The sequence below is a fragment of the Salvelinus alpinus genome, chromosome 2, assembly GCF_045679555.1.
Source record: "Salvelinus alpinus chromosome 2, SLU_Salpinus.1, whole genome shotgun sequence".
NCBI classification, from domain to species: Eukaryota; Metazoa; Chordata; class Actinopteri; order Salmoniformes; family Salmonidae; genus Salvelinus; species Salvelinus alpinus.
Window position 1 is genome coordinate 112,266,216 of NC_092087.1, and position 22,222 is coordinate 112,288,437.

At 42.5% G+C, this 22,222-nt stretch overlaps 5 protein-coding genes across 7 annotated transcripts in view; all 5 read left to right on the forward strand.

The window, feature by feature from the left end:
* LOC139549743 (gastrula zinc finger protein XlCGF17.1-like) overlaps positions 1-22,222 on the forward strand; it is a 627,316-nt gene that overhangs the window by 378,820 nt on the left and 226,274 nt on the right. For 2 of the 3 annotated variants that reach the window (XM_071360471.1, XM_071360461.1), the window contains exon 4: positions 22,065-22,136. Coding sequence is in view for 1 of the 3 variants with exons in the window: in XM_071360481.1 (XP_071216582.1) it covers positions 19,116-19,485; positions 20,478-20,644; positions 20,845-20,997 (690 nt within the window). In the remaining 2 variants the exon portion in view is untranslated. Of the gene's footprint in view, positions 1-18,876; positions 19,486-20,477; positions 20,645-20,844; positions 22,137-22,222 lie in introns of those variants that run through there. The other variant, XM_071360481.1, reaches the window with a different exon arrangement.
* LOC139548119 (zinc finger protein ZFP2-like) overlaps positions 1-22,222 on the forward strand; it is a 408,144-nt gene that overhangs the window by 247,956 nt on the left and 137,966 nt on the right. The gene's annotated exons all lie outside the window — the stretch shown is intronic.
* Positions 1-22,222, forward strand: part of LOC139548854 (zinc finger protein 180-like) — a 300,106-nt gene that overhangs the window by 150,850 nt on the left and 127,034 nt on the right. The window lies entirely within an intron of this gene.
* LOC139550153 (chemotaxis regulatory protein ChePep-like) overlaps positions 1-22,222 on the forward strand; it is a 214,713-nt gene that overhangs the window by 131,816 nt on the left and 60,675 nt on the right. The gene's annotated exons all lie outside the window — the stretch shown is intronic.
* Positions 11,194-14,331, forward strand: LOC139550308 (zinc finger protein ZFP2-like). Its single transcript, XM_071361130.1, has one exon. The coding sequence runs from the start codon at positions 11,372-11,374 to the stop codon at positions 12,095-12,097; it is 726 nt and encodes a 241-aa protein (XP_071217231.1). The 5' UTR covers positions 11,194-11,371; the 3' UTR covers positions 12,098-14,331.

Sequence of the window (22,222 nt, forward strand, 5' to 3'; positions counted from 1 at the left end):
ACGGCTGGCCATGCCTTCCACCTGGCTACCCCTACCCCGGACAACAGCACTGCCCTTCCCTCTGCTACTCGCCCAAGCCTTCCCCATTTCTCTTTCTCCCAAATACAGTCAGCTGATGTTCTAAATGAGCTGCAAAATCTGGACCCTTACAAATCAGCCGGGCTAGATAATCTGGACCCTTTCTTTCTAAAACTATCTGCTGAAATTGTTGCCACCCCTATTACTAGCCTCTTCAACCTCTCTTTCGTGTCGTCTGAGATCCCCAAAGATTGGAAAGCAGCTGCGGTTATCCCCCTCTTCAAAGGGGGGGACACCCTTGACCCTAACTGCTACAGACCTATATCTATCCTACCCTGCCTTTCTAAGGTCTTCGAAAGCCAAGTCAACAAACAGATTACCGACCATTTCGAATCCCACCACACCTTCTCCGCAATGCAATCTGGTTTCAGAGCTGGTCATGGGTGCACCTCAGCCACGCTCAAGGTCATAAACGATATCGTAACCGCCATCGATAGGAAACAATACTGTGCAGCCGTATTCATTGACCTGGCCAAGGCCTTTGACTCTGTCAATCACCACATCCTCATTGGCAGACTCGACAGCCTTGGTTTCTCTAATGATTGCCTCGCCTGGTTCACCAACTACTTCTCTGATCGAGTTCAGTGTGTCAAATCGGAGGGTCTGTTGTCCGGGCCTCTGGCAGTCTCTATGGGGGTGCCACAGGGTTCAATTCTTGGACCGACTCTCTTCTCTGTTTACATCAATGATGTCGCTCTTGCTGCTGGTGATTCTCTGATCCACCTCTACGCAGACGACACTATTCTGTATACTTCTGGCCCTTCTTTTGACACTGTGTTAACAACCCTCCAGGCGAGCTTCAATGCCATACAACTCTCCTTCCGTGGCCTCCAACTGCTCTTAAATACAAGTAAAACCAAATGCATGCTCTTCAACCGATCACTGCCTGCTCCTGCCCGCCTGTCCAACATCACTACTTTGGACGGCTCTGACTTAGAATATGTGAACACCTACAAATACCTAGGTGTCTGGTTAGACTGTAAACTCTCCTTCCAGACTCACATCAAACATCTCCAATCCAAAGTCAAATCTAGAATTGGCTTCCTATTCCGCAACAAAGCATCCTTTACTCATGCTGCCAAACATACCCTTGTAAAACTGACCATCCTACCAATCCTCGACTTCGGTGATGTCATTTACAAAATAGCCTCCAAAACCCTACTCAATAAATTGGATGCAGTCTATCACAGTGCCATCCGTTTTGTCACCAAAGCCCCATATACTACCCACCACTGCGACCTGTACACTCTCGTTGGCTGGCCCTCGCTTCATACTCGTCGCCAAACCCACTGGTTCCAGGTCATCTACAAGACCCTGCTAGGTAAAGTCCCCCCTTATCTCAGCTCGCTGGTCACCATAGCAGCACCTACCTGTAGCACGCGCTCCAGCAGGTATATCTCTCTAGTCACCCCCAAAACCAATTCTTCCTTTGGACGCCTCTCCTTCCAGTTCTCTGCTGCCAATGACTGGAACGAACTACAAAAATCTCTGAAACTGGAAACACCTATCTCCCTCACTAGCTTTAAGCACCAGCTGTCAGAGCAGCTCATAGATTACTGCACCTGTACATAACCCATCTACAATTTAGCCCAAACAACTACCTCTTTACCTACTGTATTTATTTATTTATTTATTTTGCTCCTTTGCACCCCATTATTTCTGTCTCTACTTTGCACTTTCTTCCACTGCAAACCAACCATTCCATTGTTTTATTTTTATTTATTTTTTATTTATTTATTTTTATTTTATTTTTATTTTTTATTTTACTTGCTGTGTTGTACTCACTTCGCCTCCATGGCCTTTTATATTTTTATTTATTTATACATATATTTGTTTGCCTTCACCTCCCTTATCTCACCTCACTTGCTCACATTGTATATAGACTTATTTATTTTTTTTCACTGTATTATTGACTATATGTTTGTTTTACTCCATGTGTAACTATGTGTTGTTGTATGTGTCGAACTGCTTTGCTTTATCTTGGCCAGGTCGCAATTGTAAATGAGAACGTGTTCTCAATTTGCCTACCTGGTTAAATAAAGGTTAAATAAAATAAAATAAAATAAAAAATATTAAGGCAATGCTGTTAGTGTGACGTATAATCTAGTGGACGGAACGCAATGCTGTTAGTGTGACGTATAATCTAGTGGACGGAACGCTTCTTTCAGCAGCAGCAACAGTTAGTCAGACACCTCTGTAGCTTGCTAGCCAAAATAGCCGAACCCATAAAGCTCTTTAGACGCTTTAGTGTATATTAGCCACTGTATTTTAAACCCTCGTCTGTCGTCTAGTTAGTTAGTTATCCTATTTCATTTCATATTTACGGTGTTGTTGTTATTATTCAGCTGGCGGGCTGGTTAAGTTAGCATTAGCCTAGCTAGCTAACATCTCCGACCATGAGTTCACTAAATTACTCTCTTCCTGCTGAAGAAGAGACGGTCTGCTGGACGGAGAAAGAAGCTCTCATCAAAGAGGAGGAGGAAGAGAAGGATGTTACAATACAAAAACAAGTAGAGGGTGAGGCTGTTACAGGGAAAGAAGAAGAGAAAGACGTTACAGTGAAGGAAGAGGCGTTCAGAGTGAAAGAGGAGGGGGGTGTTCCAGTTAAAGATGAGGAGGATTCAGTTTTTGAAGTGAAAGCGGAGGATGGGGAGTTTACGGTCTCATCGGAAGAAGAGGAGGAGGAAACTGGATATCTGGGCCCGATTTCCCAAACGCAATTTAAGGCATCCAGTGGTTCTAAAGATGAACTTAGCCATAAGATGGTTTTGAGAAACCGGGCCGTGATTACCACTGGTAAGTACTGTCTTAAAAACAGAGGTACAAACTCTGCAGTTGTTGAACTGATGTTTGGTGTTAAAGGGGAAATCTGCAATTACCACATCCATATTTTGACTTTAAAATTATTTATTTTATAGTCATTGATTCTTGAAGAATATAACACATGCCTCATGAGCTTAGTTCAACTGTTGTACCACATCAGAACCCAAAATAAGCTTTTTTTACTCCAATGTCTAGAAACAATGTAAATCAACACTGTATAGCCTCAACATGGTTAGAACTATAATGTTGATATCATGGATGGTCAGTCCTTGCATCCATAGGTCTGTCTATGAATTTGAGAGTAGTTAAATGTCTCCAGGCCCATCATCATCTTATTACCAAAACAGTGGTGGAATGACTGCTGTGTTATTGTTTCAACTGCAGATTGGTTGATTGATGTGTGGCTTTTTAAAGGGACAACCTAGTATTTAAACAGCAACAAAATGGCTGCCAAGAGACTTGGTTTGGTAAACAGCTGAGGGATGGGGGCTGGAGAAATGTAACCACTCTCAAATTCATAGAGAAAGCTATTGTAGCAACCCTAACTCATTACCTAGCGACCTCGTCAAGAAGTTCAGACATCTTGGTGTAACAGTTATAAGGTGTTGGCTTGACAGTCGCTGGACCCAGGTTTGAGTTCAGCTCAGGGCTTCCCCACGAATTCACTACACTATGAATACAAGGACTGGCCATGCATGATGTCATAATGATAGTTTAACCAGGTTTCTAGGATATATAGTATATTCTAGAATTCATCCATGATGTCATAGTGATAGTTTAACCAGGTTTCTAGGATATATAGTATGTTCTAGATTTCATCCATGATGTCATAATGATAGTTTAACCAGGTTTCTAGGATATATAGTATATTCTAGAATTCATCCATGATGTCATAATGATAGTTTAACCAGGTTTCTAGGATATATAGTATATTCTAGAATTCATCCATGATGTCATAATGATAGTTTAACCAGATTTCTAGACTATATAGTATATTCTAGTATATTCTAGAATTGCCAGTGAAGATTTCCTGTGGAGGCTTATTATTAGAGCTGTTGATAAGCTGTTGATAAGTCATTGTATAATATTCAGCCATTTTTTTTTTCATGCCTTTACATTAAAGGCAAGACATACCTAGATGCAATTACATTCATGAATTGGTTTGAAACCTTTGTTTTAAACCCTTCTCAAAGTTGGTGCCTTGACGGATTTGTAAAAAATGCTTTATCATGAAACACTTTTTTTTATTTATTTAAATGTAACCTTTATTTAACTAGGCAAGTCAGGTAAGAACAAATTCTTATTTACAATGACTGCCTACCCCGGACGATGCTGGGCCAATTGTGTGCCGCCCTATGGGACTCCCAATCACAGCCGGTTGTGATACAGTCTGGATTTGATCCAGGGTGTCTGTAGTGGCGCCTCAAGCACTGAGATGCAGTGTCCGCTGCGCCACTCGGGAGCCCCAAAATCATGTTCTAGTGCTGTCCCCAACTAAAATACATCTTGGTCAACCAAGAGTCATCTGTTCTTTCTACCAATCGCCCCATGTGTTTTTATAAAATCAAATATACGTACTGAATTTGTCTGATGCCTTAAGCATTCTGTTTGATCAAATAATTAAGACACACAAATGCCTCGAAGTCATAACTAGGGGGAGCCGGTCGTCAACACAACCCGACCAGAGGGAGCCGGTCGTCAACACAACCCGACCAGAGGGAGCCGCTCGTCAACACAACCCGACCGGAGGGAGCCACTCGTCAACACAACCCGACCGGAGGGAGCCGGTCGTCAACACAACCCGACCGGAGGGAGCCGGTCGTCAACACAACCCGACCGGAGGGAGCCGGTCGTCAACACAACCCGACCGGAGGGAGCCGCTCGTCAACATAACCCGACCGGAGGGAGCCGGTCGTCAGCATAACCCGACCGGAGGGAGCCGGTCGTCAACATAACCCGACCGGAGGGAGCCGGTCGTCAACACAACCCGACCGGAGGGAGCCGGTCGTCAACATAACCCGACCGGAGGGAGCCGGTCGTCAACACAACCCGACCGGAGGGAGCCGGTCGTCAACACAACCCGACCGGGGGGAGCCGGTCGTCAACACAACCCGACCGGGGGGAGCCGGTCGTCAACACAACCCGACCGGAGGGAGCCGCTCGTCAACATAACCCGACCGGAGGGAGCCGGTCGTCAACACAACCCGACCGGAGGGAGCCGGTCGTCAACACAACCCGACCGGAGGGAGCCCCCTGTTCCCTCCTTCAGGGAACAATAGTTAAAAAAGTGGGGTGTGGTCCCGTGTGGCTCAGTTGGTAGAGCATGGCGCTTGCAACGCCAGGGTTGTGGGTTCATTCCCCACGGGGGGACCAGGATGAATATGTATGAACTTTCCAATTTGTAAGTCGCTCTGGATAAGAGCGTCTGCTAAATGACTTAAATGTAAATGTGGGTATACCAGAAGATGTAATGATTGGAGAGTATGGTGAGAACATGTTTTTGTCTGAACTACGGCTGTAACGACCCTTTGGGAAGAATTAAACTTGGTTAAGCTTCTCTAGTGTCCGTGAGTTATTTATTCTGAAAAATTAGAACCTAACACTATACCTAGTTTTCCCTGAAGAAGGGAAACGAGGGGCAACACCTGTTTGGCCACACCCCTTCCTGGGTCGGTGAAGAGTGGTGTTAAATTTAAGGAATAAATCCGAGCCTCACACTCATCAACAGTGGAAGGCGGAGCTTCCAGCGAGGCGTGAATTTAATAGTATGTTGTAACTAGTTTCCCTCCTTCAGGGAACAGTAGTTATAGTCATAACGTTACGCTTGTCATATGATGAACTTCAACTTAAATATTGGATCTTGCTGTCGGACAATTTTTTTGTATTCTGAAATGCACTCGAACTACGTATCCTTTAGTGGCTCCTTGTGTTACGCTGGAAAACAGTTTTCATGGGCACAGAAACACTAAATAATTTCAGAGTTTGCTAAATCCAATGGTTTTTAACTGAGAGTCATCTTGTAATCAGATGGCGTAGCAGTAAGACGTTTGTTGAAAATGTTACCTTTTTTTGTATATATTGAAATATATTGCAATATCTTTTTCCATTTTTTTATTATATACACCTCCCGGCAACCCGCCTTTTTAGCTCAGACACCAGCCGCTTTTAGCCTGGATAATACCTGCCAGTCTGTACAGCGCGATATCAACCCTGAGCATATCGGACTGTTTGTCTCCACTACATCACCGTATTCCTGCCGTAAGCTCTGGACCATTACACCAGATAATCGCAGCTGGCTAGCTGCTACCGAGTGGCCCAGCCCCGAAGCTAGCCTTGAGCCAGGCCCATCTCCTGGCCTGCTCAGTGGACCCTATGATCACTCGGCTACACAGCTGATGCCTCCCAGACTCTTCACTAAGACGACTAGAAGCCACTACATCACCGGATTCCTGCCGTAAGCTCTGTACCTTTGCACCGGATTGGCTATAGTGGCTGACGCCCTTGTCCCGAAGCTAGCACCAGTTAGCCTCGAGCCAGGTGCATCTCCCGGCTAGCAAACAAAATTACTCCAGCTACAATACCTCTTTTGCCAGTTGGCCTGAGCCCTTTGTCGACACAGAGCCCCGCCGATCCATCACGACTGGTCTGCCAACGCAATTCCGTCAGATATGCCCTCAACCGGCCTTTGACAGACGTCAGTGACACCTTGTCCCGAAGCTAGCACCAGTTAGCCTCGAGCCAGGGCCGGCTCCCGGCTAGCATAGTGACGACTAGCTAAAGGCTTCCCTGGTTCATATATTGCTGTTCACTGGACCCTATGATCACTTTGCTACATAGCTGATGCCTGCTGGACTGTTCATTAATCACGGTACTCTATTTTGTTTATCTGTCGGCCCCAGCCTCGAACTCAGGCCCTGTGTGTAGTTAACTTCTTATGGCTGCAGAGCAGTATTGAGTAGCTTGGATGAAAGGTGCACAGTGGTGCCCAGAGTAAACATCCTGCTCCTATGTCATAGTTGCTAATATATGCATATTATTATTAGTATTGGATAGAAAACACTCTGAAGGTTCTAAAACTGTTTGAATTATGTCTGTGAGTAAAACAGAACTCATATGGCAGGCAAAAACCTGAGAAGTTCCACTTCCTGTTTGGATTTTTTTCTGGGGGTGCCAGATTTTCAACCAAGCTCTCATTGAAATTACAGCGAGATATTGATTCGTTTTCCCTTCCTACGGCTTCCACTAGATGTCAACAGTCAACAACTTTGTCTGATGACTCTAATGTGAAGGGGGGCCGAAGGAGACAGGAATTAGTCATCACCGCCATGAGGTGACCACACATTGAAGAGGCGCGTTCACGTGAGAGGGAGCTCCGTTCCATCGGTCAATTGAAGTCAATGTAATTCTCCGGTTGGAACGTTATTCAGATGTATATTAACAACATTCTAACGATTGATTCAGTACATCGCTTGACATGTTTCTACTGACTAACGGAACTTTTGGACATTTCGTCACGTTATAGGGACGCGCTTTGTGACTTTGGTTAGGGCGTTTGGTAAACAATTCCAAAGTAGCTAATTGAACATAAATAACAGACATTTGAGAACAAATCAAGCATTTATTGTGGGATTCCTAGGACTGCATTCTGATGAATTCATCAAAGGTAAGGAAACATTTATCATGTATTTTCTGGTTTCTGTTGAGTCCAACATGGCGGCTAATTTGGCTATTGTTCTGAGCTCCGTAATTTGGCTATTGTTCTGAGCTTGGCTATTGTTCTGAGCTATTATTGCATAGTTTATTTTTCCGTAAAGTTTTTTTGAAATCTGACACAGCAGTTGCATTAAGGAGAGGTATAACTATTTCTGTTGAAACGATGTGGCTATGCAAAATCACTTGATGTTTTTGCAACTAGTGAATCTAACGCGCCAATGTAAACTCAGATTTTTTTTATATGAACTTTATCAAACAAAACATGCATGTATTGTGTAACATGAAGTCCTATGAGTGTCATCTGATGAAGATAATCAAAGGTTAGTGATTCATTTTATCTCTATTTCTGCTTTTTGTGAAAGCTATCTTTCGCTGGAAAAATGGCTGTGCTTAATGTGGTTTTGTGGTGACCTAACAATCGTTTGTAGTGCTTTCGCTGAAAAGCATATTTTTAAAATCGGACACTTTTGGTGGGATTAACAACAAGATTACCTTTAAAATGATATAAGACACATGAATGTCTGAGGAATTTTAATTATGAGATTTCTGTTGTTTGAATTTGGCGCCCTGCACTATCATTGGCTGTTGTCATATCATCCCGGTAGCGGGATTGCAGCCATAAAAGGTTAACTGACCCTCTCTGCCCGTTCATCGCCATTTTACCTGTTGTTGTTGTCTTACCCGTTGTTGTCTTAGCTAGCTCTCCCAATCAACACCTGTAATTGCTTTATGCCTCGCTTTATTTCTCTCTAATGTCAATATGCCTTGTATACTGTTGTTTAGGGTAGTTATTATTGTTTTGTTTTACTGCGGAGCCCCTAGTCCCACTCAACATGCCCCAGGGAACTCTTTTGTCCCACCTCCCACACATGCGGTGACCTCACCTAGCATAACTGGTGCCTCCAGAGATCCAACCTCTCTTATCGTCATTCAATGCCTACGTTTATCTCCACTGTACCCGCACACTACCATACCCCTGTCTGTACATTATGCCTTGAATCTATCCTACCACGCCCAGAAATCTGCACCTTTTATTCTCTGTTCCCAACGCACTAGACGACCAGTTCTGACAGCCTTTAGCCGTAACCTCATCCTACTCCTCTGTTCCTCGGGTGACGTAGAGGTTAAACCAGGCCCTGTGTGTCCCCAGGCGCTCTCATTTGTTGACTTCTGTAACCATAAAAGCCTTGGTTTCATGCATGTTAACAGCAGAAGCCTCCTCCCTAAGTTTGTTTTACTCACTGCTTTAGCACACTCCAACAACCTTGATGTCCTTGCCGTGTCTGAATCCTGGCTTTGGAAGGCCACCAAAAAGTCTGATATTTCCATCCCCATCTACAACATTTTCCATCAAGATAGAACTGTCAAAAAGAGAGTTGCAATCTACTGCAGAGATGACCTAATCTGGGATATGCTTAACACCCCGGCCTTCCTACAATCCAAGCTAGATGCCCTCAATCTCACACAAATTATCAAGGAACCCACCAGGTACAACCTTAAATCCGTAAACATGGGCACCCTAATAGATATCCTGAGCAACTTGCCCTCCAAATACACCTCTGCTGTTTTCAATCAGGATCTCAGCGATCACTGCCTCATTGCCTGCATCCGTTATGGGTCCGCGGTCAAACGACCACCCCTCATCACTGTCATACGCTCCCTAAAACACTTCTGCAAGCAGGCCTTTCTTATCGACCTGGCCCGGATATCCTGGAAGGATATTGACCTCATCCCGTCAGTAGGGGATGCCTAGTTGTTCTTTAATTGTAATTTACTCACCACCTTAAATAAGCATGCCCCTTTAAAAAAATGTAGACCTAAGAACAGATATAGCCCTTGGCTCACTCCAGACCTGACTGCCCTCGACCAGCACAAAAACATCCTGTGGCGTACTGCACTAACAGCTCCCCATCCCCCGCAGCTACTTCCCCAAGCCTCCCTAGCTTCTCCTTCACCCAAATCCAGATAGCTGATGTTCTGAAAGAGTTGCAAAACCTGGGTCTTTACAAATCAGCTGGGCTAGACAATCTGGACCCTCTCTTTCTAAAATTATCCTCCGCCATTGTGGCAACCCCTATTACTAGTCTGTTCAACCTCTCTTTCGTATCGTCCGAGATTACTAAAGATTGGAACGCTTCCGCGGTCATCCCCCTCTTCAAAGGGGGTTACACTCTAGACCCAAACTGTTACAGACCTATATCCATCCTGCCCTGCCTTTCAAAAGTCTTCGAAAGCCAAGTTAATAGGGATAGGGGGCGACATTTTCACTTTTGGATGAATTGGTGCCCAAATTACACAGCCTCGTACCCTGTCCTAGATCATATGATATGAATATGATTATTACTATTGGATAGAAAACACTCTGAAGTTTCTAAAACTGTTTGAATTATATCTGTGAGTAAAACAGAACTCACATGGCAGGCAAACTTCCAAACAGGAAGTGAAAATTCTGAAATGGGTCGCTTTGAAAGGCATCGCCTATTCAAATGCCTTATATTTATGGATCTGTATGCACTTCATACGCCTTCCACTAGATGTCAACAGGCAGTAGAACGTGTAATGAAGCATCTAGCCTGATGTGGGACCGAATGAGAGCCTTTGGAGTGACAGGTCAGGCATATTGCCAGTTCTTGGCCACGCACATTGGGCATGTCATGTCCTTGTCTGCAATGAGTTATATAGACATGAAGAAATGCTCCGTCTGGGACGTTATTGGATATACACTGCTCAAAAAAATAAAGGGGACACTTACGTTTGTTTATCCCAAGTGTATGTAACTCTGTTGTTTTTTTGTCGCACTGCTTTGCTTTGTCTTGGCCAGGTCGCAGTTGTAAATGAGAACTTGTTCTCGACTGGCCTACCTGGTTAAATAAAGGTGAAATACAAAGAAATCTTAACTTTATTAGCAACACCCAAATGTATACTGTCGTTAACGCGGTTCTTCAATAATTACACATTCTTAATACTGTAGCAAACATTTATATTAAGCAGGACATTCAAACGAGCCTTACAATTATAATCCAAAGTAGTGTGAAATGTACTCATAATCAACCTGGAAATAGAGGTTACTCCCCTGAGTTTTCCCCCATTCAGAATACATTGTGAAAAACTAAAAGCTTTGCTCACCATTTTTGCTCCAGGCAGATATACTACATCCATAACTTGTGGTTTCCTCATTAGCAGATATACTACATCCATTACTATCGGTTTCCTCATTACCAGATATACTACATCCTCATTAGCAGGGAGGTGTTTCTGCAATCAAATTGTGTGCGCATCGCCCTCGTGCCACAATTTTATTAAACACAGAAAGGGGCCTATATTGGAGACCAAAAGTCATCTGGCACACTGCTTAGAGTTTCAACAACATGAATAACTTATTTCTAGTCTACAATCATCGATGTTACTACTAAAATATGACTATTCTTGCTCATTTTAAGACAATTGTCAAATAATTTTAACATTCATTACAGACGTCAATTGTTGTACAACATCATGGCTACGCTGTTGGCATCACCTTTTACAGTGGATTTCCACTGTTGTGGGCCTTTAATCATCTGACCTTGTTGTTCACACAGGAGAGAGACGGGACTATCGTGGATCCTCTGGGGAGCCTCAACAACCTCATGATGCTGACGAGGCAGAGAAGAGTCTCTCCAGATCAGAACGCCTCAATAATCACCTGCAGAGATCCACAGGGAAGAGAACTCACTGCTGCTCTGACTGTGGGAAGAGATTCACCTCATCAGGCATTAAAATGCATCAGAGAACACACACAGGAGAGAGATCTTATAGCTGTGATCAATGTGGGAAGAGTTTTACTACATCTAGCAATCTGACTATACACCAGAGAATACACACAGGAGAGAAACCTTATAGCTGTGGTCATTGTGGGAAGAGTTTTACTACATCTAGCAATCTGACATTACACCAGAGAACACACACAGGAGAGAAACCTTATAGCTGTGATCAATGTGGGAAGAGTTTTACTACATCTAGCAATCTGACATTACACCAGAGAATACACACAGGAGATAAACCTTATAGCTGTGGTCAATGTGGGAAGAGTTTTTGTCAATCTAGTGATCTGACAGTGCACCAGAGAACACACACAGGAGAGAAACCTTATAGCTGTGGTCAATGTGGGAAGAGTTTTACTACTTCTGGCTATCTGACATTACACCAGAGAACACACACAGGAGCGAAACCTTATAGTTGTGGTCAATGCGGGAAGAGTTTTACTACTTCTGGCTATCTGACTTTACACCAGAGAACACACACAGGAGAGAAACCTCATAGTTGTGATCAATGTGGGAAGAATTTTAGTCCATCTAGCAATCTGACATTACACCAGAGAACACACACAGGAGAGAAACCTTATAGCTGTGATCAATGTGGGAAGAGTTTTACTAGATCTAGCTATCTGACAGTGCACCAGAGAACACACTCAGGAGAGAAATCGTATAGCTGTGACCAGAGGTAATCTGATAAAAGATCTCTGACTAAACATCAGAAAATACATGGAGTTGTTTCTTGATATCAATGAAATAATGTCACAATGTAGAATGTTTTAACCTTGTAGTAGGAGTATTTTAATGATGTCATAATGTAGAACCCTAAATGTTTGTCCCCTGTTCTATTGATTTCAACATGAAATGGATATTAGCCTCAGGGGGAAAATCCAGGCTCTGAATTGAAAGAGTACTATTTATGAGATTTAGTAAGTACACATTATTCCCAGATTCTGTGTGGTTTTTGAGCTGCTAGTTTTAACAGGACGTGCAACCTCATCTCCCTCCTGTCACATAAATGATTTTAGCATGATATCGATTAGTTTTGACAAATAAGTGTTGCGTTCCTTTGTTTAGCGACCCCTACATTTAAATGCATTCCAACATCACGTACAACCTGATTTCCTCCCTAATCGATATCAGTGATTTATTGCTACTTGTCAAAACAACACTATTTCTGGTGCTTGTGCAGTTTATAAGGAGCTTGTTTAAAAAAATACAAGAAATATGATTATTGTGGCAGAGGTTTGTGTAAATAGCACATGTTATGTTTAGGTTTTCAATTTATCCCAAACTGTTTCTGCATATTGGTTATTGATTTGGACATGTTAAAACTGTGTTTTGACATTGAAGCTATTCCACCGAGCACAATGTAATTGAAAAGTCGTTGAAAATAAGACTATGCAATCAAATATTTTTTTTATTATTTTTTATTATACCATGCCTTACCATTAAGTGAATTATTGACAATACATATTATCAAAGGGGTGTACATTTGGTTTTGGTAATTCATGTTTACAATTCATGTAACTTTTAGTAATCATAATTATTTATGCAATCAACTGACAATTTTCGGGTATAAATATATTGACATTGTTGCCCTTCTTTTAGAATAGCAGGGTTCATTCTCAGATGTGCCAACCCAAATGTACTAGAGCATGACATTGGGGACTGGGCCCCGATCCAACAACATGCCTATCGAGTGATCCTTGAAAAGAGAGAGAAGCTCCGCAGTGAGGTGGAAAGTTAGTACGGATATTGCAGGAGTTTCCTCTTGAAATCAGACACGTCCGTGGTAAGGACAACTTGGTTGCTGATTGTCTCAAGGGGGGCAGTCAAAAAGATTTGTGTTTTGCGTTTAGCCAGTGAGTTGCCATGGATCACAATTTATTTTGACTGCACGGTTTTCCGTATTGGAGATGAGTTTTGTTTGGGCTCGTTCCAAGGGGACGAGAGTTCTAGAAGCTAGTCAGTTTTAGGAAGACGAGAGTTCTAGAAGCTTGTGAGTTTTAGGAAGACGAGAGTTCTAGAAGGGAAAAAATAATAGTTTAGGAATCTATAGAAAGAAAAAGGAGAAAATATACGATATTATTATACGTTGTGTTTATTATTAATTAGAAATGTTTTTTTTTTGTTTTTAATTGTTGACAGCCAGTAGACACCATGTTTATATTGGTGAAGCATTGTAGTTGATTATAATGTGAAATGGAAGTTGTTTTCTGTTGGTGGTGAGCAAACTTGTCCAACAAAAATATAGGATATATTAAGGGGGAAGGTGTTACAGGCTTTGGTTTTTCCATTTATGTTTTGAGGTTGGACTTTAGAGCGTATTGCTCCTTAGCACGTATAGCTTGTTAGCACGTAGGATGCACTGATAAGTGTCACCTCGTTAGTCAGTATGTGTTACACCTGTGCTGGCTTGTCCATCTCGTTAGTGGGAAGGTGTTTCACCTGAGCTGGTCCAGGTTCTATTTAAGAGTGTCTGGCCCAGTGCTCCAGTTGTCTTGATAGATGTGGAGAGTCAACACCTTTAGTTGCTCCACTTTTTTGGTTTGCTTCCTGTCTTTAAGTTTATTGTGGGCTTTTATTTAGTTTTCCTCTTCTTGGGCAGATTTAGTGGGTCTCATGGTGGGTGTCTTTTAGGTCCCAGTTGTTGGTACTAGTCAACTTTCATTGGACACCCCATAGTGACTTTCAGAGCCCATCCTAAAAAACAAGCTTATATTTTTGGACTGGATATTTTAATATTTTAATCAATGGCATTTCCTTAGGATGCTCATTAGTCTTTAAGTTGGTATTATTGTTTTTTTATCCTCTTATGTTTGTGTACTAAATATTCGTGTTTATTTTCATTGTTTTTTCCTGAGAAGCCATTGTGTTGCATGTCTGAAATGTGCTGTATAAATAAAGCTTGATTTGATTTGAACATATTGCAAAACAAATTAACCCAATGACTGACCAATCAACAGACTGATGGTCCATCTTAGTATGAAAAACAGTATCACTTTTCCAGCCTGCTGAAGCTGTGGTGGAGTGGTAAACACCACCCCCAGCTCTACCAGGGGCTTGAGGTGGTCTCCCACAGCTCTGCTGGTGGAGTGGTAAACACCACCCCCGGCTCTACCAGGGGCTTGAGGTGGTCTCCCACAGCTCTGCTGGTGGAGTGGTAAACACCACCCCCGGCTCTACCAGGGGCTTGAGGTGGTCTCCCACAGCTCTGCTGGTGGAGTGGTAAACACCACCCCCGGCTCTACCAGGGGCTTGAGGTGGTCTCCCACAGCTCTGCTGGTGGAGTGGTAAACACTACCCCCGGCTCTACCAGGGGCTTGAGGTGGTCTCCCACAGCTCTGCTGGTGGAGTGGTAAACACCACCCCCGGCTCTACCAGGGGCTTGAGGTGGTCTCCCACAGCTCTGATGGTGGAGTGGTAAACACTACCCCCGGCTCTACCAGGGGCTTGAGGTGGTCTCCCACAGCTCTGATGGTGGAGTGGTCATGTTCTGTGGCCTTGCTGTTCCATTTCTTGACTGCCCCTGCAACACAGAAACACATTTAGTCATATTATATAAAACACTCAAAGTAATGGATATGGAGCATCTACAGCCTCAGTTACACCTGGCACCTAAATGTGACTTCTGTCATCTGATCACTCCAAGCTGCATTAGGTTCAGATCTACCAGGATGGGCCTTTGACATAGTCTGGATGCAGTCAGGCCACTGAATATGCATAAGTAATGTAAAGAGATGGGGTGTTTCCAACAGTAGTATCTAACTAAATGCTTGTGTTCATAGCTCCATCAGTGGTGTAATATCTAACTTAATGCTTGTGTTTCTAGCTCCAACAGTACAGTAGTATCTAACTAAATGCTTGTGTTCCTAGCTCCAACAGTGCAGTAATATCTAACTAAATGCTTGTGTTCATAGCTCCATCAGTGGTGTAATATCTAACTTAATGCTTGTGTTTCTAGCTCCAACAGTACAGTAGTATCTAACTAAATGCTTGTGTTCCTAGCTCCAACAGTGCAGTAATATCTAACTAAATGCTTGTGTTTCTAGCTCCAACAGTGCAGTAATATCTAACTAAATGCTTGTGTTCATAGCTCCAACAGTGCAGTAATATCTAACTAAATGCTTGTGTTCCTAGCTCCAACAGTGCAGTAAAAGCTAACGTAATGCTTGTGTTCCTAGCTCCAACAGTGCAGTAATATCTAAATTAATGCTTGTGTTTCTAGCTCCAACAGTGCAGTAATATCTAACTCAATGCTTGTGTTCCTAGCTCCAACAGTGCAGTAATATCTAACTCAATGCTTGTGTTCCTAGCTCACCACAAATACCTAATACACACAAATCTAAGTAAAGGAATAAGAATATATAAAAATATGGACGAGTGATGTCAGAGGGGCATAGACTAAGATACAGTAGAATAGGATAGAATACAGTATATACATATGAGATGAGTAATACATAGACTAAGATACAGTAGAATAGAATAGAATAGAATACAGTATATACATATGAGTAATACATAGACTAAGATACAGTAGAATAGAATACAGTATATACATATGAGATAAGTAATACATAGACTAAGATACAGTAGAATAGGATAGAATACAGTATATACATATGAGATGAGTAATACATAGACTAAGATACAGTAGAATAGGATAGAATACAGTATATACATATGAGATGAGTAATACATAGACTAAGATACAGTAGAATAGAATAGAATACAGTATATACATATGAGATGAGTAATACATAGACTAAGATACAGTAGAATAGGATATAATACAGTATATACATATGAGATGAGTAATACATAGACTAAGATACAGTAGAATAGGATATAATACAGTATATACATATGAGATGAGTAATACATAGACTAAGATACAGTAGAATAGGATAGAATACAGTATATACATATGAGATGAGTAATGCCAGATATGTAAACATGCAGGAGATCCACGAAGGAAAGACAGTGATGGTGCTCATTGACGTTGTTGCAAATGGAGGGTAAAATGGTAAAACGTTTGAGTTCATTTTGTCCTGACATGGTCACTTTGTCTACTGTTTATTGCCACGTTGGGATGCAACCTTTGTTGTCATTTTTTAAACATTTTTTATCATTTTACCCCCGTTTTTTCTCCCCAATTTCGATCTTGTCTCATCGCTGCAACTCCCCAATGGGCTCAGGAGGCGAAGGTCGAGTCATGCGTCCTCTGAAACATGACCCGTCAAACCGCGCTTCTTAACACCCGCCCGCTTAACCCGGAAGCCAGCTGCACCAATGTGTAGGAGGAAACACCGGGCGACGCTTGGCCAATTGTGTGCCGCCCTATGGAACTCCCGATCACGGCAGGTTGTGGGATCGAACCCGGGTGACGCCTCTAGTGACGCCTCTAGCACTGCCATGCAGTACCTTAGACTGCTGCACCACTCGGGTGTATAGTGACACCTCTAACACTGTGATCTAGTACCTTAGACCGCTGCACCACTCTGGTCTATAGTGACACCTCTAACACTGTGATCTAGTACCTTAGACTGCTGCACCACTCGGGTCTATAGTGACACCTCTAACCCTGTGATCTAGTACCTTAGACTGCTGCACCACTCGGGTCTATAGTGACACCTCTAACACTGTGATACAGTACCTTAGACTGCTGCACCACTCGGGTCTATAGTGACACCTCTAACACTGTGATCTAGTACCTTAGACCGCTGCACCACTCTGGTCTATAGTGACACCTCTAACACTGTGATACAGTACCTTAGACTGCTGCACCACTCGGGTCTATAGTGACACCTCTAACACTGTGATACAGTACCTTAGACTGCTGCACCACTCGGGTCTATAGTGACACCTCTAACACTGTGATCTATTACCTTAGACTGCTGCACCACTCGGGTCTATAGTGACACCTCTAACACTGTGATACAGTACCTTAGACTGCTGCACCACTCGGGTTTATAGTGACACCTCTAACACTGTGATACAGTACCTTAGACTGCTGCACCACTCGGGCATAACCTTTTTTTAACAAATTCTGATGGTTGTTAAAAATGGAATTTTGACATTATTACCGTTATATCAACACACTCAACACTCCCAACACCCCCAACTATAATTCTCTTTGGCACTGTAGACATCTAGTGACCACTTGATTCCATGTGACCAAACATTTCTGAGGCTGAGTCTCAAATAGTGGCCTGTTCCTTTTAATAGCCGGGCAATAGCACACATAGCAAATACATTTTGGGTCTGAATTAAAGGAGCTACAATTATAGTTTAATTACATGTTTTAAATAAAATGTCCATAATATCTGCTGGTCACCATAGCAGCACCTATCTGTAGCACGCGCTCCAGCAGGTATATCTCTCTAGTCACCCCCAAAACCAATTCTTCCTTTGGCCGCCTCTCCTTCCAGTTCTCTGCTGCCAATGACTGGAACGAACTACAAAAATCTCTGAAACTGGAAACACTTATCTCCCTCACTAGCTTTAAGCACCAGCTGTCAGAGCAGCTCACAGATTACTGCACCTGAACATAGCCCATCTATAATTTAGCCCAAACAACTACCTCTTTCCCTACTGTATTTATTTAGCTCCTTTGCACCCCTTTATTTCTATCTCTACTTTGCACATTCTTCCACTGCAAATCTACCATTCCAGTGTTTTACTTGCTATATTGTATTTACTTCGCCACCATGGCCTTTTTTTTGCCTTCACCTCCCTTATCTCACCTCACTTGCTCACATTGTATATAGACTTATTTTTCTACTGTATTATTGACTGTATGTTTGTTTTACTCCATGTGTAACTCTGTGTTGTTGTATGTGTCGAACTGCTTTGTTTTATCTTGGCCAGGTCGCAGTTGTAAATGAGAACTTGTTCTCAACTGGCCGACCTGGTTAAATAAAGGGGAAATAAATAACACATAATAATACAAAAATGTAGCAGCAGTATAGACCTAGACTGTTCATTATATACATCTACATGATGTATTGTTACACCATGTAGGAGCAGTATAGACCTAGTCTGTTCATTATATACATCTACATGATGTATTGTTACACCATGTAGGAGCAGTATGGACCTAGTCTGTTCATTATATACATCTACATGATGTATTGTTACACCATGTAGGAGCAGTATAGACCTAGTCTGTTCATTATATACATTTACATAGACCTACAGTAGCTAGCTGCTAATTTAGATGTAGTATAACTTAATGAAACTGCCTTAAATGTGCTGTAGTAAACATTTTTTATCCGCACTAATCAATCAACACATTCCTGTCTTTGTATGTCTCAATATAATAGTATTATTTAATTAAATCCATTTACAATAATCTTTGTCTGAAAATAAAATATTTCTCTCAACTGCGTTTCCCCTCCAGTCAGCGATGTGCGTCTTTCAGGCGACGCTGCCAGCGTGACGTATAATCTAGTGGACGGTTCTTCATAAACTGCTCGTCAACCACCTCGGTAGCTTGCTAGCCAACATAGCCGAAAGATTCAAGCTATTTATACGCTTTCGGTGTATATTAGCTACTGTGTTTTAGACACACTTCTGTCGTATCTACTTGTTAACCTATTTAATTGAATATTACGTTATTTTGTATTAGTCAGCTATAGTAGTTGGCTGGTTAAGTTAGCACTAGCCTAGTCGCTAATGATAGCTAGCTAGCTAACATCTCCGACCATGAGCTCCCTAAACTACTCCCCTCTTGTTAAAGAAGAGGTGATCTGCTGGACGGAGAAAGAAGCTCTGGGGCTGAACTTTGTCGTGAAAGAGGAGAAGGAAGAAGAGGATATCACAGTAAAACAAGAAGTAGAAGGTGAGGCTGTTACAGTGAAAGAAGAAGAGAAAGACGTTTCAGTGAAAGAAGAGGAAGACGCGTTCAGAGTGAAAGAGGAGGAGGATGTTACAGTAAAAGAAGAGGAGGATGTGAAAGAGGAGGATGTTACAGTAAAAGAAGAGGAGGATGCAGTTTTTGGTGTGAAAGAGGAGGAGGGGGAGATGACTGTCACATTGGAGGAAGAAGAGGAGGTTGGAGATCTGTTTAACCCCAGTAAGTACCGTCTCTGCAGTCGTTGAACCAATATGCAGTAAAGGGGTTCTACACTTTAATGTTGTTCTGTAGGAATGGCTGAAGCTACACTGTAACGTGTAGAACATCAAGAGTGGACCATCAACAAAATGTTAACAATTGATCAAATGCATCCAATGACAATACCTGAAATACTGTAGTCCTCAATATCTCCTATTAGATTAGCCCAATATGTAGTCTTAAAGGGGCAATCAGCAGTTGTTACATCCATTTTGGGACTTATACATTAATGATATGTACCCATTGTTTCTTGAAGAAATCACTTATAAATGCCTCATGAGCTTAGTTCAACTGTCGTACCCCATCAGAACCCAAAATATGAGCTTTATTTACTCCAATGTTTGTCAGTAAATATAAACAAACACGGTATATCCTCAAAACATGGTTAAAACTATCATGTTGATATCATGGATGGTTGCATTTCTTCAGCCCCATCCCTCAGCTTTTTACCGAAACGGGCAGGGAGTACGCTTTGTTATTGTTTCTACTGCTGATTCTCTGCCCCCGTTACTCCTCAAAATAATTTCACATAATACTTTCATATCACATAACAATTATTTCACACAATACTTTCATATCACATCAAAATAATTTTAAATACTTTAACATCAAAATAATTTCACACAATACTTTCATATCACATCTAAATAGGTAACCAGTCTGTATAGATAGATAGCTAAGTGAATTAAATATCATCAGCTGTCTAACTTCATATTAGCTAGCTATCTATTTATCACTGTAAAAAACAAACTCCAAATGCATTTGTAGGTAGCTAGCTAACAGCATGGAGGGTGAAAGGATAGCAGCCCCAACTGTCAGTGAGAGAGGAGGCTATTCTGGATAGGGCAGGTACTTTTGTGTAGTTCCTGTCCCTAGAAGTGAGGACGGAGATAATAGTAACATAATATTCAGTGTGGTGTAATTTGACTATAATGAAGTGTGTTTCTTGTGAGGTTTTCTGTCCTCAGATAAAGAGCGCTATGAAAGCCAGTCTACATATGAAGAGGTCCCAATGGAGAGCAGTGGTTCTCAGTCCTGGGGACTCAGAGGCACATTGTTGTTTTTGCCTCAGCACTGCACAGCTGATTCAAATGATCAACTCATCATCAAGCTTCAAGTGGTATTTATGTATTCATTTGTGATGCCGTCCTTGATATGATCCTGTTATTGTCACATGCTACACATGTACATATGTGTGCCCATGCATCTATCAATCCAATGTTATCATGATTTGTTATCAGGAATATTATACTTTAGTAATCCACAATGACCTGGTGATGTAACAGTCTAATAATTACATTGTCTTCCATATTCCTACAGATACCTTGTAACTGGAGATTCCTTCAAAACGATTGCCTACAGTTACCGTGTAGGGCACTGCAAGGTTGGGTGACCAGGGTCATCTGGGACTGCCTCCTGGAGGAATTCAGATGTGTGAAGGCTACCTGTGTCCTGCGTAACTTCATGAGATGAACACGAGGACCAGGAGGGGATCTGCAGCTCGCCGCCGTGTCCCAGAGGAGGAGTCTGCTGCTCTGCAGGATGTTTCAAGGATGGGGTCCAACAACGCAGCAAGAGAGGCAATCCGTGTGCAGGAGATCTTCACCTCCTACATCTTCAAAGAGGGTGCTGTTCCCTGGCAACACCATAGACTACACTATGCACAACCAAAGGCTCTTTTAAGAGGGTGCTGTTCCCTGGCAACACCATAGACTACACTATGCACAACCAAAGGCTCTTTTAAGAGGGTGCTGTGCCCTAGCAACACCATAGACTACACTATGCACAACCAAAGGCTCTTTTAAGAGGGTGCTGTTCCCTGGCAACACCATAGACTACACTATGCACAACCAAAGGCTCTTTTAAGAGGGTGCTGTTCCCTAGCAACACCATAGACTACACTATGCACAACCAAAGGCTCTTATAAGAGGGTGCTGTTCCCTGGCAACACCATAGACTACACTATGCACAACCAAAGGCTCTTTTAAGAGGGTGCTGTTCCCTGGCAACACCATAGACTACACTATGCACAACCAAAGGCTCTTTTAAGAGGGTGCTGTTCCCTGGCAACACCATAGACTACACTATGCACAACCAAAGGCTCTTATAAGATGGTGCTGTTCCCTGGCAACACCATAGACTACACTATGCACAACCAAAGGCTCTTTTAAGAGCCATTCACATTGCAATAAGAGTATTCTTCCATTTACTTAGCTATGTCAACTGCAGTTATTCAATTCACAGTTTCTCTCCCTTTAACTGTGGCTCCTTCCACCTTCAACAAATAGGCAAGAGGGCCAGCCATGGAGAATAGTAAGACACTTCGTTATTTCTATAACTACGCTATATTGTTTGTCCTTGTGGGTCCGTTCATGTTTTTCAGCATAAAGTACTCTGCAGCCACTTAGTGTGGTGTGGACACCAGGTGAGGCCACACACAGATTCCTGTTGAACACTGTGGCTTTAACTACCTTATTTTCTCAATAACAGTCTCTCTCCTTCACTTCATCCCTCTCTCCCCTTCTCCCTAAATCCTCTAGGTTATATCAGCTGTGTCGGTGAACCCCTCCTGCATCTGAACTGGCTACATAGAGGGCACAGCATGATCAGAGGTGAGAGGTCACTTGGTCAGGACAACAGGAAGTATTATAAAGAGATGCTTTACATTGAAATACAGAGAGAAGCAGTAGTCCCAGAG

Bases quoted from the DNA above. Each gene is read 5' to 3' on its own strand.
- LOC139550308 (XM_071361130.1), top strand. From the start codon at position 11,372: ATGCATCAGAGAACACACACAGGAGAGAGATCTTATAGCTGTGATCAA.